This window comes from Neovison vison, chromosome 3 (assembly GCF_020171115.1).
Source record: "Neovison vison isolate M4711 chromosome 3, ASM_NN_V1, whole genome shotgun sequence".
Lineage (NCBI taxonomy): Eukaryota > Metazoa > Chordata > Mammalia > Carnivora > Mustelidae > Neogale > Neogale vison.
The window spans coordinates 12,959,728-12,972,089 of NC_058093.1; the positions used below are offsets into that span (position 1 = coordinate 12,959,728).

At 38.3% G+C, this 12,362-nt stretch overlaps 1 protein-coding gene across 4 annotated transcripts in view; it reads right to left on the reverse strand.

The window, feature by feature from the left end:
- Positions 1-12,362, reverse strand: part of ORC2 (origin recognition complex subunit 2) — a 46,247-nt gene that overhangs the window by 5,232 nt on the left and 28,653 nt on the right. For all 4 annotated transcript variants that reach the window (XM_044241276.1, XM_044241277.1, XM_044241275.1 and 1 more), the window contains 5 exons: positions 9,096-9,205; positions 6,882-7,014; positions 5,999-6,095; positions 3,428-3,574; positions 2,303-2,474 (listed from right to left, as the gene is read on the reverse strand). In XM_044241276.1, coding sequence (XP_044097211.1) covers positions 2,303-2,474; positions 3,428-3,574; positions 5,999-6,095; positions 6,882-7,014; positions 9,096-9,205 — 659 coding nt within the window. The remainder of the gene's footprint in view (positions 1-2,302; positions 2,475-3,427; positions 3,575-5,998; positions 6,096-6,881; positions 7,015-9,095; positions 9,206-12,362) is intronic.

Consider the following 12,362-nt stretch of genomic DNA (forward strand, 5'->3'; position numbering starts at 1 on the left):
TAACATTTGATGTAGAAATCATATTTGTGTTCTGTCTTTTCAAATCTTTGTGGAATGAAGTAGGGTGGGAACAATTAATTCATGCTTTATGTATAGTATACACCATTTTATATCCTACCTTCTTCTTACTCATTTTTCCATTATTAAAAAGTCTTCCTAAATTTTTCATATCAATTTCTACAGAAGTGTACAAAGTGGAATTACAGGGCTGAAAGCATGCTACACTAAGATTTCCAGGAGTCCTTTGGTGTGGCAGAAACTTTAAACCTTTATATTTACATTTTTAAGATAATCTAGACAATAATTACTATCAGCATATTTGGATCATCTGAATGGCCACATTATAACTAGATACTGCCAGTGACTCCGCAGCTAAATGTTGGTTAAAGTTTTTGATCACATTCATACCAAGAAAAGACTACGTGATATTGGAGTTTGCAGAATGAAACAAAATTTCATAGTTTAAAAAAAAAGCAGTGGAGGCTAGGACGCAGACATTTAGGGTACGGCAAACTACCAACTACCTGCATCAGAGCAGCCCGAGTCCTCTCTAAGGTCGAGAGTTCTCTTTTTTTTTTTTTTTTTTTAAAGATTTTATTTATTTATTTGACAGAGAGAAATCACAAGTAGATGGAGAGGCAGGCAGAGAGAGAGAGAGGGAAGCAGGCTCCCCGCTGAGCAGAGAGCCCGACGCGGGACTTGATCCCAGGACCCTGAGATCATGACCTGAGCCGAAGGCAGCAGCTTAACCCACTGAGCCACCCAGGCGCCCCTCTTTTTTTTTTTTTTTTAAAGATTTTATTTATTTATTTGACAGACAGAGATCACAAGTAGGCAGAGAAGCAGGCAGACAGAGAGGAAGGGAAGCAGGCCCCCTGCCGAGGAGAGAGCCCGACGCGGGACTCGATCCCAGGACCCCGAGATCACGACCCAAGCCGAAGGCAGCGGCTCAACCCACCGAGCCACCCAGGCGCCTCCTGCTGCACGGATTCCCAATTTCCCACATAGCAGCTTGCATAGTCCGTTAACAGTAAGCACAGTTAAGACTGAATGAGACTTTTTCTGTTGCAATTCTATAGAAATTTTGATTACTCATTTAATGCACATTTCAATATTAAAGCAAGGCTAATCTTCAGGTATACAAAGCAGCTTTACAGAGTAAAAAAACTTATCATTAAAGTGTGAAAAGGGGGCGCCTGGGTGGCTTGGTGGGTTAAGCCTCTGCCTTCAGCTCAGGTCGTGATCTCAGGGTCCTGGGATCGAGCCCCACATTGGGCTCTCTGCTCAGCGGGGAGCCTGCTTCCCCCTCTCTCTGCCTGCCTCTCTGCCTACTTGTGATCTCTCTCTGTGTCAAATAAATAAATAAAATTTTTTTTTAAAAATGTGAAAAATACTGTACCATTTGACTAGAAGTGCCATTGCTTTTGGGAGGAAAAAAAAGACTTCACTGGTCTCACCTGCTTCTTTAAAAAACTTAAAACACAATAAAAATCATCGATGTTTGGATTAATTTATAGGTCTAATACATTCTAACTTGGGAGGAGTTAGTTACACTACCTTTATAATATTCAGTCCACTCATCTAAGAACACAGTATTTTCTTCATCTTTTTAAATTGTAATAATTCTCAACAGGGTTTGTTTTTAAACAATTCATCTTGTTAACTATTCTAGAATTCTGTGCTTGGGAGGGGAGAATCTACTACTCACAGCCTTTTTCAACAGGTTAATTATCATGCCCTTTATGTTTTGCCAGTTTATGCTATATCCAGCTTTTCTTAGCTTTTATTAATTCAGATACTCCTCTAGGTGAGGCTGCTAGAAGGGCTTCACTGAAAACATTACAGAGATGTTTAAAACCAAGAGTTTGGAAGTCAGGCAGATTCGGATCAAAATCTCTGTGCCCTTTGCGATCTACCGTATAGTGGTGGTGAGGATCAAAGGAGTTATTTTATGTCAATGGCCCTATGTCTGTATCACAGTGTTCAATATATAATTAAAAATAACCATCAGATTGAAGTAAAACCCATCAAAATTCTTTTTCCTCCACAATGACCATTATCTTGAGATGCTCTTATTTAGAAATATAAAAACCAAAAAAAAAAAAAAAAAAAAAAAAATGTTGACTACCGTTAAGGAGTCTGCCTATTGCATAACCCAGTACTGGCAACTCTATTTTTTATTCTCTTAATCCTGCAAACTAAGTAGAGACTTTAGAATTTTAGAATTGCCATTAAAACCTACTCATGAAAATCATATAATGTAGATTTTTTTAGAAAAAGAAATTAGAGTTTTCATTCTTACCTTGCATTAGGGGTAAGGCTTCGTAAGACATGAATTAGGGAACTAAGTGGTAACGATCCAGATTGTTTAACCAAAAGAGAATTCTCATAGGAGGTTTCTTCAGTATAAGGACTATATGTAGTAGTTTCATACCAGAGCCAGTTATAAAGACTCTGCTTTGCATGATCCCACACTGTAGCATGTGATTAAAGGAAACAGAAGTTACTAATTAGTATCATATTATCAGGTTACTAGAGTCCACTCTAGGAAACAAAGTGTTAAATAAAAAATGAACCCTGGGGGCATGGGCGAGGCTCAATGGGTTAAGCCTCTGCCTTTAGCTCAGGTCATGATCCCAGCGTCCTGGGATCAAGCCCCACATTGGGCTCTCTGCTCAGCAGGGAGTCTGCTTCCCCCGCTCTCTCTGCCTGCTCTCTCTGTCAAATAAAATCTTTAAAAAATAAAATCTTAAAAAAATCCTGAAAATTTTTCATTTTTGCCATTTCCCCATCCATATCAGTACCCCACAACTTAATTTCATTGTCAACCAACATATGGATTTTTATTTGTCTATTAACTACAGTTTAAAATATATTAGTGTTACCAGGGCATAGGGATTTTCACAAAGTCTCAGAATTAAATGCATAAAATAAATGTTGCAATACCACAAAGAGTAGAAAGAGACCAAAATACTAGTTGGGCTGCTTCTTCTCTTCGTGAAACTTCAGGTGTAAAACACCCCCTTTAGAATCTGAATTTTTTTCCCCAAGAATTATGTTCTGAATCAGACTGAGGACACTTTTTTACTTTTAGCAATCTGTGACCTTATGCATGCAACAAAAGAAAAAGTGTACTGAAAAACAATAAAAATGTTATGATTTACAACATTAAGAAATTTTTTAAGACTGAGGGACGCCTGGGTGGCTCAGTTGGTTAAGCTGCTGCCTTCAACTCTGGTCATGATCCCCAGGGTCCTGGGATCGAGCCCCACATCGGGTTCCTTGCTCAGCGGGGAGTCTGCTTCTCTCTCTGCCTCTGCCTGCCACTTTGCCTGCTTGTGCTCTCTTTCTCTGACAAATAAACAAATAAAATCTTAAAAAAAAAAAAAAGACCAATATCCTGAGAAAGAAGAATGGTAATACTTACTGAGAGGGGCATTGAGGTGATCGATAGATGCTATAAGGTATATGTTACGTAAAGATGACAACTGTCCAATAATTTGCTGGCTTTTGTCTCCTCTCAACATTTGGCTATCCAAATTGTGGATGAGAAGGAAGAGTTCCAAAGAAGAATCTAAAAGGAAAGACTATTCAATTATTATTTATAAGGAGTATCTGTAAAGTCCTTAACCACACACAATGCCTGTGTATTAAAAGATGTGTCACAGTAGTACGGGACAAAGTAACTATTGCATAGAGGTATGCACTTTATTTGAGAAGATAGCAGTTTCTCAAAAGAGGCAACAAGTTATTGAAGTCTTAAGGAAATTCACTGAAAATCAGTCGGGACTGAATGTTAAGTGGAATGGTTAGCACCTGCATCAGATCATCCAGCAGTTTCAGTAAGGCTCAGGAAATAAGGCTCCATGCATTTGGGGCTGGAGGTCAATCTGTACACGTTGCATTGCAGGGCGGGAGGGGAGAGGGGACACGCACACACCAAAAGTTCTCTCTATGCACTAAGAGACAGAAAACCCTGATTATCACAAAAGCCAAAGAAGACAAAAAAGGGGCGGCGGTGGAATTTAGGATATTGCTCAAGGCATCAGGAAAGTCAGAGAGGTAAAAAAATGTCTTAAAGGTCAATGAAGGCAGCACTTGGAGGATGGGGCTGTCGAAACCGTTAATACTTGCAGAACCAAGATAGAAGAAGGGTGAGCCAAGGCCACCTGTGTTTAGTAAGAAAACTACAGGTGATCTTCAAGCATCTAGTTCAGGTAGCACAGAAGTAAGAAGGTAAGAAAAAAGTAGAAGCGGGATATGTCTTCAAAAAATCTGAAATCACTGAACTAGGAAAAATCAAATAGTGTGGAAGGGCAGTAGAATCAGGTAAACTTCTTATGCTGGAAGAAGTCCTAAACATGTTCAAAAGCCACTGACAAGTCTCTCCAGAATTGTTAAGAAATAGGACATAATGGAGGATAAGCCTTTTCGAGAGAGTAGATTTTTCTCTCACTGGGGCTAGAGGGACAAGAGAGACAATATAGCAACAAAGACTCTGACAACATTTTGAAAGTCAAGATGCCACCATAATCAATAGTATCTAAATTATATATAAACATATTTCTATTTTAGAATTGAATTATACTTAAATGTTGATATATTTACATTTATATCATATGCATACTACATAATTCTGAATTATGTAATTATATATTCAAATTATATACCCATATGTAAAAAACTTTTATATACCTTATATAATTACAATTTATATAATTATAAGTATTTTTTATAGAAACAATATATAAAACAGGCATTACATATGAATAGGCACCTATTTTCATGAGCATATAAACAATATCAAAATTCTCCGTCATATCAATTATTACTTTTTTTTTCCTTTTTTAAGTAGATTCCATGCCCAGCATGAAGCCTAATGTAGGGCTTGAACTCATCACCCTGAGATTGAGACCTGAGCTGATACCAAGAGTTAGACACTTAACTGAGCCATCCAGGCACCCCACCCCTTTTAATTCTTTAGTGGCTAAGTGGCAACTGTTGGACCCTAAATAATTTTATTTTTAATGTTTTGATATGCTCACATAGCCAAAACATTCAAACCAAAGGAAAAACAATAATGTTTCTTTTCATTCCACAGATTTTAGTGTATGAAACTGTTCAAATGCAATGATATTTACTCCAAATAAAGAGATAAAAATGTTTCATAAAAATAGTAAACAATATAAAAATACCAAAGATGCATCTATCACCTGGGGGCATTTCACACGGACCAAGTAAAACCTGAGAACTACTCTGAAATAACAGGCTTTGGATTATACAAACTCAGGGAAGTACGAGCAATTCTTTCCTGTTAGGTATTAGTGAAGTTCAAAGAAAATCTTCACAGAAAGGACAAATTATTTCAGAGAAACCTAATCAGCACTGACAGAAGTATTATTGAAATAACCCACATTTTTGGATACAATAATACAGATACTCCTTGGTTTCAGATGGGGATATGTTCCAATAAACCCATCCTAACTTGAAAATATAAGTCAAAAATGCATTTAATACACTCAACCTACCAAACATCATAGCTTAGCCTGGCCTACCTTAACTGTACTCAGAACTCTTACGTTGGCCTACAACTGGGCAAAAACACGAAGCCTATTTTACAATAGTGTTCAAAGTCCCATGTCATTAATTGAATACTGTACTGAAATTAAAACAGAGAATGGTTGTATGGGTACAGAATAGTTACAAGTTTATTGGTTATTTACTTCCATGGTCGTGTGGCTGACTGGGAGCCTTGGCTCTCTGTCACCACCCAGCATCACAAGAAGAGTATAGTACCACATATCGCTAGCCCAGGAAAAGATCAAAATTCAAAATTGGAAGTATGGTTTCCAGTGAATGTATATTGCTTTTCCACCATCACAAAGTCAAAAAATGGTATGTCAATCCATTTTAAGTTGGGGACCATCTATCTGTACATGAATAAGCAGACGTGTATGCTTAGCTTCACCCTAAAACTAGAGCATCTACTTCATGTTACCTTCTTTAAATTTGTTTACTATCCAGTCTAGCTGATCCAATGCACTGCGGAAAGTACCCATATGATCCAGGACTTCTTCTGTTACAGAATTCAGGATCTATGTCATAAAAGTGCAAGAGGTACATCAATTACTACTTATTCTGTCATATAGGATAAATACAACTAAGAAATCAATCCTTTTTTATAAATTAAAATGCATTTAGATTTCCCATCAAGTCTGAAAAACCACTTAAAAATCCTACTGGTGCTTAAGTATATCTAATTCATTTTTTGGCCCAAGTTATAGCTAAAACGGAACATGGGAGAACAATAAGGATGTACAGGTGAGAGGGCAGCAAAAATATCACCCCCCACCACTATGGCAAACGTTAGAATACCACAGAGCTATCAGAGAAAACAGGATACAAACATTAAAAAGGCACTTTTAAAAAGGAATACTGCACTGGTTAATATCCAGCACCAAAAGGTTTAGTTTTCAAATGATGAAGACACACAAATGATCTATAATAAATGCATTATAAAACTACAAACTATTACTTATATTATTACTTTCAGAGTAGCAAAGTGACAAAAAAGCATAGTAAAACTAAAGTCTTCCATAATCCTGTCTTTCAGAGAAGTACAGTTGATATTTGGTATAGGAAACAACGTAACATTCCTCTAAGACTTAATACATTTATCAGTTACAAAGTAGAAAATTCAGAGATCAGGATTCAAAGCTAGAACCCTGAGTCCAAACACATGATCTCAAGCACTATGTAATCCTACTACTGTAAAAGCTAAAAAAATTTGAACATGCCGGAAAGAGAAGCACCCTCATTCATGTGGGGGTACGGACAGGCAGGGATATAATGTTGCTCCTTTTAACATTTTTGAAACTTACTGATTTCACGCTTATTCCAGGAAAGAAGCCATTGATGACAACATGAATGGAATCTTGCAGAACACTGGTTCGAAACCTTTCTAGTAAATCTCTCTTAGAACCCAAACCATAAAGCACAATGTTGAACCCCAGGCTGTTAGGAAAGATAGCATTCATGACATTAAAGTTCGGTACCTCTTAATTTTTTATAATCAACTAGTTTCTTTAAGTCAATGAAGAACACGGAAAGGACTAGGGTGACTGAGTAACTACACCGATTCCCAGTTTATACGCGGGAGAAGCACAGCTTTACTGTGTACACGCCACACTTCAGTTCCAGCTTCGGGAGCTTTCTTTCCAGCTCTTTATTACCTTTCAAGGGATCACTGGCTGGAGGCAAGGGAGAACAGCAGGGACAAGGCACTAACAGTTCCACAGGCTGAAGCAGTTTTAATTGATAGATTGAACAGGAAACGTTAGCAGAGGCCAGGCCACAAAGGTCTTATTAAGTCAACTAAGACATTAAGTAGACTTTATTTCAAGGACAATGACCATTTAAAAGCAACTACTAAGGTGTTAACGGAAATGTTCTAAGTAGGAAAGTAGCATATTTTTAGGAAGATAGTGCTGGCTGAACGTGGGACATGGACAGAAGGAGAGACAGACCGCCAAAGACTATGGACTTGAATTAGGTATTACGGAGAAAAATCATAGCTGTCAGGAGCTTTACATGTCCAGTCAACAGGATTTGGAGTGGTTAGATGTGGAAAGTGATGGAAAGGGAGTATTTCAAAATAACTTTTTTTTGGCATCGGCAACTACATGAATGGCGTGACATTCATTGTGCCAGGCTGCTGGGACAGGTGGGAATGATGGGTTTAAGAGGAATTAAATTTTATGTATACTGAATTATTTACAGGACATCCACTTGGAAACCTCCAACATACACTTTGGATACCTTTATCTGCTGCTGCGGAGTGATACCTGGGCTGGGCCAGAGACACAACTATGGGAGTTTTTCACTGCGAAAAGCAACCAAAGCCAAGAGAGTCAGAAGATCCAGAACACCAAGCACTACGGGTCAAGCTAAAGCTCGACTCCGTGACTGTTCATAGAGGTCAGTCAGGAACAGTATTTACGTGATACCCGGTAGCAACACAGGGGAGCCTACAAATAGAAGAAAAGCAATGACCCCCACGCACAGATCAGCAAGGTGGCGGCAGCTTTAAAAAGCGGAATTCAGAGAGTTGGCAGTTCTGCTGAAGTAGCTGACTGAGGCCTAGGCTGGGAAGCGAAGCTAAACAAGTTATCAGAGCTGACCTGTTAGAAGGAGGATGTGGTCTGTGGGGGATGGGATCAGAGTGAAGAGCTACTTTACAAATTTATAACGAACAAATCTATAAACACTTACTGGGAGAAGCTGAGGACCCAGCAGGAAGACAAGCATGACCCTTTGATGTATTATTGGCAAAAGAAAACCAGGATCAACTGGGAAAATTGTGTCAATTTCTGTTTTTACTGCTCGGTGGACCTGCCTTCTTACTTATTCCAGTGACCATGTAACCGTGAGTATATGTTTACAATCGCACACTTTTTAAGAACTTCCTTATACTAAGATCCTTTTTAATAAAAGTATAAAAGTAATTATAGCAAAAAAAAAAGTTTTAATAATTCTTCTAGTTATTTTAATGGGAATTTAAATTTTAACCTGAAGTATCTGGAAAATGGTAAAATTGAAAAACTATTCTAAGAAACAATTTTCAAATGGTAAAGTAATGTTTATAGGACAGATATCACAAAATTCTGAAGATCTATAGTACATGAAAATAGAAGGAGATCAAAATAAATATTATATTCTTTTTAGGAACTTTGCTGTAGAAAACTGGACTTAAATGTAACTGATATCAATCTTGACAAATTAGATTTTCAAATACTTAGATAAGTAGTAATTAGTAATTAGTAATTAATTCCTTAAGAATTCTAAGTTATTTTACCATTGGCTTTCGCATCTGATAAATTTAGACACATTTCTTAAAAACTAGAATTTGAGATGAGTCATATAATATGAAATTTCTACATGAGTCATAAAATTAGGAAAAATACCTATCTTTTCAAATTTTTATATATAAGAAATATATCAGTTGATTGCAAAAAGAAAATTCAACGTTAAACTGCTTTAACACAGACATATAAATATGTTATTTTACAAGGGTATGAAATGTTGATAATACATACCGTAACTGCAACATCCACTTATGAAATAATTGTTCATATTGTTGATTTAGTTGTTTAAGTTCAGCAGAAAAGGAAGGAGAAACTTTGCCCAATAAGTTACGCAAAGTTTGCTTTAAAAAAAAAAAAAGAAAATCATTCTTAAACCATAAACATCAAAATCAGTCCAAACTAAAAATATTTCACTAGAGGCAAAGGTTGAGTAGTAGAAATGGTTCACTAGAGGTAGAGGTTGAGTGGTAAAAAAAGAGGCCAGTGGTAGAAATATTACTGTAATCAGGTTTTGTAATGAGTGCATTAACGGAATACACATAATATTTCAAGTATGATTTAAGTGTTTTCTTTATTTATTTTTTATTTTATTTTATTTTTTTTTTAAAGATTTTATTTATTTATTAGAGAGAGAGAGGGAGAGAGAGCAAGCACAGGCAGACAGAATGGCAGGCAAAGGCAGAGGGAGAAGCAGGCTCCCTGCCAAGCAAGGAGCCCGATGTGGGACTCGATCCCAGGACGCCGGGATCATGACCTGAGCTGAAGGCAGCTGCTTAACCAACTGAGCCACCCAGGTGTCCCTAAGTGTTTTCTTTAAAAAAAAATTTTTTTAGAGAGCATGAGACTGAGAGCAAGAGAGAGCGTGCACATGAGTGCGGGGGGGGGGAGGGAATAAGAGAATCCCAAGCAGGCCCCCCAACCTAGTGCAGAGCACAGTCCAACATGGGGCTCGATCCCATGACCCTGAAATCATGACCGCAGGTAAAACCAAGAGCCGGACTCCCAAATGAGCTAACCCGGCACTCCTGTTTTCTTAAAAAATTTTAAGCATCGTTTTCAGTACAAATATATAACAGTAAAGAATTTCCCAAGTTTTGTTTAGAACCATTTCCATGATTATAAATTCCAAATATAAGGCTTTAATTTCTAAAAAGATGATTACCATAAGTAGATGATTAAATCTGCCTCCCAGCTTTTACAACAAATCCAAACAGATTTAAAAAAAAATTTTTTTTTGAAGATTTTATTCATTTATTTGACAGAGAGAGAGAGAGAGATCACAAGTAGGCAGAGAGGAAGGCAGAGAGAGGGGGAAGAGCCCAATGCGGGCCTCGATCCCAGGACCCTGGGATCATGACCTGAGCTGAAGGCAGAGGCTTAACCCACTGAGCCACCTAGGCACCCATCCAAACAGATTTTTAAAAACCTACGAATTTGAAGAAATGTGAAAGCTTATGGTAACAGTGAAATATGAATTCTCAGAAAACATTAAAGGTTCTTTATAATTTACCATTATCACTAGTAAAATAAACTTGTATCATTCTTTCTCTACCAAGAGCTGCTGCTGCTGCTTTTTCTTTTTTTTAAAAGTAGGCTCCACACACAGGATGGGGCTTGAACTCTTGACCCTGAGATCAAGACCTGAGGTTGAGTCAGTAAATGCTGCTCTACTGACTGACCCACCCAGATGCCTCATTAACATTTAATTTTTTAAAAATTTTTATTTATTAAATATCTCTACCCTCAACGAGGGGCTCAAAACAATGATCCCAAGATCAAGAGTCACAGGTGCGGGGCGCCTGGGTGGCTCAGTGGGGTAAAGCCTCTGCCTTCGGCTCAGGTCATGATCCCAGGGTCCTGGGATCGAGCCCCGTATCGGGCTCGGGCTCTCTGCTCCACGGGGAGCCTGCTTCCTCCTCTCTCTCTTGCCCTCTCTCTGCCTGCCTCTCTGCCTACTTGTGATTTCTCTTTCTGTGTCAAATAAATAAAATCTTTAAAAAAAAAAAAAAGAGTCACAGGTGCCAGCCAGGTAAGCCCCAAAGCTTCTTCTAACAAATCCATCTTTGATAAGTACAGCAAAGTTTTGTGTTTTTCTTTCAGTTTTTTTTTTTTTTTTAAGGTTTTATTTATTTACTTGACAGACACAGGGAGAGAGGGAACACAAGCAGGGGGGTGGGAGAGGGAGAAGCAGGCTTCCTGCCGAGCAGGGAGCCCCATGCGTGGCTTGGTCCCAGGACCCGGGGACCATGACATGAGCCAAAGGCAGACGCTTAACGACTGTGCCATGTAGGTGCCCCTAGATTTTAAGGAAGTGCCTGGATGGCACAGTGAGATAAGCATCCAACTCTTGATCTCAGGTCGGTTCTTGATCTCAGGGTTGTAAGAGCATGGATAGGACTTAAAATAATAAATGAATGAATGAATGAATAAGATTTTATTTTTAAGTAATCTCCACACCCAATGTGGGACTCAAACTCACAATTCCAGGATAAGAGTCACATGCTCTACTGACTGAGCCAGCCAGATGCCCCAGTATGGCAAAGTTTTTTAAACAATAACGTAAATAAACTGCAGAACGTACATTGCCCGGTACCCAAAACTTAGAAATTCATGCTGGTGAATCAAATATAGCTACTGTCCGAAAAGAAAACTCTAGCAAAAAGCTATATATGCGGGGCGCCTGGGTGGCTTAGTGGGTTAAAGCCTCTGCCTTTGGCTCAGGTCCCCCCTCTCTGCCTGCCTCTATACTTGTGATCTCTGTCAAATAAATAAAAATAAAATCTTTAAAAAAAAAGCTATATATGCATTTTACCTTGGGGCTACCATTTCCCCATGATTCTATCCCTTAAGTAAAGTATTTTTTTAATACTAAAGGGTAGAGTTGGTTAGCTATGTCTGCAGCCAGTGCAAGACCTTCCCTTCCCTCATTACTGGTAACAGGTGTTCCTTTCATTTTAGCTCTTTCGGCATCTCAGTCCTGTGAAACCCTGCTTTGACTCTAGACTCATTCACCCTTCTCCCATGTTGCTCATATCGAAATAGATGCACTATGCAGATGTTAGTTCCATCTCCTCCCTGAAATAGTTCGGTTTCTTGACATGTCTTCAGTTAGTCTTTGATCTGAGTCTCAGTATCAATAAGCCAGCTGACAAAAACAGAAACAATGACATTGCATCATGTCTTCTAGGTCACAGCAGCTTATCCTCTCTATATCTCTTTTCTGTGTCTGTGAGAAGCCCTGTATACCCTGGAAAACCGCAAAAATTCTAGTTTAAAAATAGTTAAGTCTCCAAGCTCTTGGAGCCAGTAACAATCTCTTCTTGACCCAGATTATCCACCCCACTTTCTACTGAAAAATTTTCTCACTCAAATGGGTTCTCTCTTCTCTCTGGAGGTGATTAATCAAAACCCTGAGTATAACTGGTATTTTTTATAAACTAAGATACCAGAGCCATAGTATACAGTAACCTTGTTACCTTATGGTACTGAGCAGGTTTG